The 6,998-nt window shown below is 34.4% G+C and overlaps 1 protein-coding gene across 1 annotated transcript; it reads right to left on the bottom strand.

Moving 5' to 3' along the window:
• Window positions 1–1,621: 1,621 nt before the first annotated feature.
• Window positions 1,622–6,766, bottom strand: LOC107465266 (importin subunit alpha-2). Its single transcript, XM_016084248.3, has 11 exons — window positions 6,309–6,766; window positions 5,932–6,028; window positions 5,746–5,837; window positions 5,214–5,345; window positions 4,687–4,872; window positions 3,902–4,065; window positions 3,714–3,792; window positions 3,043–3,171; window positions 2,802–2,929; window positions 2,303–2,703; window positions 1,622–2,168 (listed from the first exon to the last, which is right to left on the bottom strand). The coding sequence occupies exons 1-10, from the start codon at window positions 6,522–6,524 to the stop codon at window positions 2,331–2,333; spliced, it is 1,596 nt and encodes a 531-aa protein (XP_015939734.1). The 5' UTR covers window positions 6,525–6,766; the 3' UTR covers window positions 1,622–2,168; window positions 2,303–2,330.
• Window positions 6,767–6,998: the final 232 nt, after the last annotated feature.

Here is a 6,998-nt window from a genome sequence, read left to right as displayed (position 1 = left end):
CGATTGAGTAACAAAAACAATCGATTATTATTGGGCATTCATTCAATTGGAAAGTATAAATAATCGATTGGTTTAAACGAAAACCATTCTACCTTACAACTTTCAATCGATTGTTTTGTGATACATTGTAATTCAATCGATTGAGTTACAATTCAATCGATTGTTTTGATAAATGATAAACCAATCGATTGAATTTCAAAGAAACACGATTTGAAAGCCATGGACGAACGTCACGAGATCAAATTTAATATTTTAATCGATTGGAATGGCCAAAAGCTTTATTAGGATCAATGGAGGATATAATTGGTTGTTATTTTTGTATTTGATTGTTAATAAATATAATAGATAATTGATAAAATAATAATTTATAAAATAAAAAATTAAAATTAGTTCAAGGACTATGTAGCAATTGTTAAAAAAACTCTAAAAACATATTTTCTAATGGGACCATTAAGTGATCCAAAAGTTGTGGGACCACCGAATCCTGAACCCTATTACCTCCTCCTCTTCTTTGTTATTCTTTTATGCTATTGTTGCTAATTTTTTCATTTTTTTCTTCTTCTGGTCTTTCCGATGTTTGCAACATTTTCTATTTTTGTATTTTATTTAATTTTTTTATATTCTTAAGAGCGCGAACCAACTAGAAGAATGAAAAGGTAAAACAAAAAGAAGAATATAAAAAAGAGAAAAGGAGGAATTTGAAAAAAATATAAAACAAAACACATAAACAATAGGTTAAAACAAAAGTTAATTTAAATTTTAAAATTTTAATTTTAAATTAATTATGTTTATTCATGTTTAGTGGGCTTGAGATGTAGTCCATTGTTCACAATTTTCCTTGTCTACTTAGCGAAATTCAAATTTTAGTTACAAAACATAGAAATTATTTTGAACAGTGCATATTTTTTTGTCGAATAATAATAATGAAAAAAATACATAAGTTTTCGTTAAAAACGTAAAATTTTCATTAAATAACACAGAAATTAAAGTTGTATAACAAAAAAAATTTTTGAATTATGCAGATTTTTTAATTGAATTACAAAAAAAAAATATAAATTTTAGTTAAAAAACATAAAAATTTTAATTGCATATGGTACAAATTCTCTTGGATTGTGCAGATTTTTTTTTATCTTATTCTTGTTCTTCATCTTCCTCCTCTTTTTCTTTCCTCAACACAGTTTGTGTTTTTCTTCAATAAATTTTCATGTTTACTTTTTTTTTCTTCTAAATATTGTATTTGCCTTAAAAAATGCATTTACCATCATAAAATTTCTTTATTTTGTATAAAAAGACTATTTTTTTATTCTTCTTCTTTATAAAATTTTTAGAAATTCATAAACACAAATAAACAAATAAGAAATGAAGCGGGAAAACGTAGAAGAATGAAAAAGTAAAAAATTTAGAGCCAGTTAGTTATTATCCAACTTGGTTAAACTTGTTATAAAAAACACTTGTCATAATTTATTCATTTATATTGAATACATAAAATCTGGACCACCGTATATCTTTCACCGTGAATAACAGTAATAAAAATTCGAGCAGGAAAATGATGTCTAACAAAAATAATGTGTAGGCAGAATGCAATTGTAAATCAAGGAAACACTGTTGAGGCAATTAAATGGGAGAAAAAAATTTGGTGGCGAAAATGACCAACTAGATATAAGATTCTAATACACAACAGGGGAAGCACAATACTTTTTGGCTTCCCGAACAAAACAAGAAATACATAAAAAATCATAACGAAACGAGGGCCAATATGACAACGAATAATTTAACATCAGCGAAAACATCAAAGCTTCGTCGTCAAAAAAAGCTTACAGGTCACAAGGGATTTGGTAAAACCAAGACTTCAACGTTTCCTTGTAACTATAATAAAGGACAAACAAATAATATTTAGCATATTACAAAGGAAAAACCACAAGACTGAACATCAATTGTATGATGATGATCACTTGGCAGAATGAAGTGCTATCAATTGGCAAAAATATCATGCCACAACCCATCTGACACCATGTGATATGTAAACCGGCCACTGCGAAAACCAAAGCTCGGTCCAGCAACCCTCTATTTACCAAGGATGGACCTTAAAGGACGCACACAAGGAAAGCATTAACTTGACCCCAATTGTCGTCCTGTGGTACTGGACGTCTTTAAACCAGCCGAAACTCCTGCAGTTGACAAACTTCTGAATAATGTCTTGAATAGTAAAGAAAGCGCAAGCCATAAAGAAATCACCAAAATTATCTACTGAAAATCCAAGGATTTACAGATAAGAATAGGGAGAAGAGTGCCATAATGTTACCCAAGAAAAAAACACGAATATCTTCTAACTAAAAGTTGAATCCACCGGGTGGCACAGCAGGACCATCAGAGCCACCAAAGTTGAACCCTGATTGGGAACCATCCCCTGGAGGCATCGTCTCGTCATCTTCCTCCAACCAGTATGTTTCAAGAATCTTCACTGCCTTTTCATAAATCTCTGTGTTATCATGACTCTGGAGGTTCTCAATTTTCTCCAAACCCTCCGCATCGTCAATCATTTGGGCATATAGATTCACATCACCGGTATTGCCCATATTTTTATCAGCTTCTCCCACCTTCAAGATGTTTTCAAGTCCTTCCAAACAAACTGTCACAATTCTAGGATCAGGACAGATGAGAAGGTCGCACAAGGGCTTGATACACCCTTGGCTTACCAGGTACCTGTCAACCAAGGAAAATAATCATAACATGATACTAAAACTATCATAACAAGACTGTAACATCCAGGGGATGTTATGATCAAAAGCTACTCTCCATACTTGATTTGTTCGTGAGATCCACCAGATGTAGCATTTGATATAGCCCAAGCAGCCTCTTTCTTGATGTCAAACTCAGCATTTTGAAGCAGGCTGACCAAAGGACCAATTATATTAGACTCAATTACAGCCTGTAATTGAAAAATACAAGAACATATAGTTCATAATTAGAAGAGGATATTATAAATCTTAATTATTAGAACAAGCAAGTGCAACGAAATAAAGAGAGGGGAGCATGCTATACCTGAATCTGCTGTTTATTACCAGCTGTGATGTTTGATATGGTCCAACAAGCTTCCTTCTTGATGCTTTTTTTATAAGTATTAGATAACAGATTAAGAAGGCAAGGAAGAGCTTGATGGTTGATGATAATCTATGGAGAAAAGAATCACATTAAAAAAATCCCGAATAAGTACAAGAACATTTAATTACTGTAACACCAAGTTTAATTAAGCGATTATCATCAGATACAAAATTTGTAGTAGCTTGTGGTCCAAGTTAAGAGTTGGTTGAGAAAGGGCAAAGGTAGTTAGTCTTTTCAGTTAGGTAGTTACTTAGTTATGGTTTAATACAATATAACTATAAATACATGAAGAAATTATGTAAACATTAAGTAAGATCACTAAATGAATCAAATTCAGATTAACACAAGATTTCTCTCTTCTTCCTTCATCATCAATTCATTTCTTTCAAGATCCTTAACCAAGAATCAGATTTCTGTTAGCATAATTGCTTACTGAGTTCTTGGTACAGTTACAAACTCTTTCAAGTAATGTGGAATAACAGAGGAAGGGGAAACAAGGACATCACAATCAATTGATAAATGTATGTTCTGTCTATGTCCCTCAATGCAGAAAAGCATAGTGAGGTACTGATCATAACGAAAGAACCGTGACATGTTCTGGAACCTAATACCTGAGTTTGCATATCATCTCCAGTGACAATATTTCCAACTGTTCGAAGAGCAGGAATTAGAACTGAAGGGGATGGGTGCCTGGACAAGAACAAAAAATAAAAGAAAAGTTAGAATTGACAACAAATGAGACTGGGTCACTAGGACACAAGCATATATATAACTACACAGCCATATGTTTAGTACTCACATTAAAAGCTCAACTAGCCGGGGACAGACACCAGCTTCAATTACAGCTTGAATTTTATCATTTGTACCATCAGAAAGATATGAAAGTGCCCAACACGCATCAGTCAAGACTTCTTCATCATTTGAATGGATAAGACTAGCAAGGGCAGGAAGTGCAGGTTTAACCTGTTTAAAAAGAAAGTGAAATGTACGGAAAAGAAATCAAACATAATTACATAAGTAACTTAGTTAAGTAGAAGTTAGAAATGTTGAAAAATAAAAAGTGGTTAAACCAACGATATTAAGACATTTACATACAAGTGCAACGAAATTACATATTAAATGATCTGTAAGGGCCACTCATAAAGAAAAATGCTGCCACATACATAGAAACATTACGACGGAAATGCATGAATTGATTTCTAGAGAACAGAGAAAAAGCAGAGCGAAACTGCTCATCAGACCGCAAAACCAACTATAACAAAGTAATGAAGTATTTTAAAAAAATATGAGAACACTCTAATCAATAGGGTACATATATGTACATCTAGATCTCATTGTGATAAAGGACTGTACTACAATATTTAAAAAGGAAAGAGAAGATATGTTGCTACTTTTGGTTTCAATGGGGAAGAGAGATAAGAGAAGGGTTTAAAGTATATATAATGAAATGGACTAAGATTTATACTTCAAGACCTCCATTTCTCTCCGAAACAAAAGCTTGCAAACAAACCTAAGGACCAGACAATCAATTTTCAAAGACTGATTATTCAGAGAGATTAAGGCATTAAATAAACTGTTTTTCACCTGATCAAAAGGAGGCTGTGGCTTGCCCCTGCAAAAGTTTGAAAGTGTCCAGGTAGCATTCCTAAGCATGGAAAGTTTGGCATGTTCATTCAATTGCGCCAACAGAGGAAGCAGAGCACCATGACTGAGTACAAGATCACGGCATCGGGGAGAATCCCCAGCAACATTTCCTAATGCCCACACTGCCTGGAAACCATAAACAAGTGGTTAAATCAAAACTTTTAACTGAAGATACCATGAACACTTAGATACATTGCATTGCATTGTCTGCTACATATTAATAATAAATAATAACACTCAGCATTAAGAACCCTCCACTTTCTTTGTATGCATGAGCAAATACATAGCACCATTATACCTGCCACAATTATCTCATCAAAATCCAGAGGGGAAGATGAACAACTGTATTTCATAATCGTGATCCATATTTTTAACTTCACAAACTTAACAAAAACAACAATTATACACAAACAATGCATGTATATGTTCCCCAACACTTAACAGATGCAACAGCACAAAAAAGGTACCTGTTCACGGACATCGTCACTGGGTGAAGCAAGGAGCCTTACAAAAATGGGGACAGCCCCATGATCAATTACCACCTTGGTGTTTTCAGATGTTCCAGAAGCTATATTTGTCAAAGCCCAAGCTGCCTCGAACTAACAACATGCAATGAACATAGTCAATGAAATATAGTAGAAGCTAGAAAGCATGTACATAACGACTGGCCATTTGTTTCTACAGGTCCACATTAGACCTTGTTCGACACACTAATAACACATTTCATAATTCACATGTACATTTGGGGGAAAAATTATCTGAGAAAAGAAATGACATGCAAATTTTTAGTTTATTCAGATTTTAAAATAACTTAAATATTGAAATTTAAAACATGAATCATCTTATTTAAATTTTTTCAAACTTTTAATTACATACACCATCTATGAATATTGTAATTTTCAAACTTTAAAGTGTTCCAAGTGTTCTGCATCCATATACCTACCTACCTATACTTTCAAGTTAAAAGACTAATTAAAGAAAACAAGGCAGACAACAAACCTGCAACTGGGGGAAATCATCCCTCGAAAGAAATTCAACAAAGCGAGAAACGACACCAGCCTGTATAACCTCCTCAATCGGCGGACAGCGCTCTGGAACACAAAAAGCACCCATCTAAGTGAACTAAACAAAACGACAAGAAATAAATGAGGTAGTAGTATAAACTATAAAGACCAAACATCTAACCAATCGAAAGCAACTTCCGGAACTGAGTAGTTGCTTCCAGCTGAAGGCTATTATCATCAGAATAAACACCTGCAACCATCGTAGGTAGGTGTTCCAACTGCACCACCATAAACTTTCAGTGTAAGCAAATTAACACAATCAACGCACTGCCATCAACATTCTTAATAAAACTACTGAAGTCTACTCGGTAAACATATATATAGCGAAATCAGAAGATCAATTCAACAATTCAAGTATCATTTGTGAACAGGTCAACCGAGCACGCATCTAAGTAAACTAACGATATCCATTTTCGAGGGATAAAATAGGGAGAAAAATGATTATCATTATGAGCAGGAAAAAAGAGAGTACAGATTGTGGAAAATTTAAGAATTGACCTTCTTCTCTAGCACAGTGGATTGTGCCGAAGCGGGAATCTGCTGTGCTTGGAGACCCTCGCGCCGCTTCTTCTGTAAGCTCTCTTCCCTTCGGTTCTTCCTGATCTCCACCATGGTGTCTTCTCGCCGCCGGCGACCCTCCTCGGCGTCGACAGCCACCTTGTAGCGGCTACGGCGGACATCGGTCCTTGAGTTTCCGGTTGGGCGATACGACATCGCTTGGGAACAATCAAGAGAAGAGTGAACTGATGAGTAGGGTTTCTTGGAGAGTAGATAAATAGAATCGAAGAGATTTTGGGTTTAAGCCTTAAGCTATTGAAAAATAGGGTTTTCGCTACTGAAGAAATGGCAAGAAGCGGGGGCAGACTGTGTTTTGGAAACCAGGAAAAAGTACAACTCAAGTCAGGAACTCAGGATGCAATTTGTTATTTGTAATGGAAATTTATTTAGTAATGGAGCACTTTTTTAATTTTGTTGTGATAGGATTTGTGTATAGCATGGTTATTGGAGCGCGAGGAGAATCACCAGGTTTGTGATGGCTGCGTGGAACAAATCGGACAGTCGGATTACACAAATTAAAAAGTACACAAATCTAACCGTCTCATTTGTATATTATAAGTTATGCATCTTTCATGCACTTTTTTAACCTTAGATTTTGACTCTTTTAGTTTTGTATCTCAGCAACATATT

Source organism: Arachis duranensis, chromosome 9 (assembly GCF_000817695.3).
Source record: "Arachis duranensis cultivar V14167 chromosome 9, aradu.V14167.gnm2.J7QH, whole genome shotgun sequence".
Lineage (NCBI taxonomy): Eukaryota > Viridiplantae > Streptophyta > Magnoliopsida > Fabales > Fabaceae > Arachis > Arachis duranensis.
Note: the sequence above shows the minus strand (reverse complement) of the source record. Positions and strands in the feature narration are given on the sequence as shown.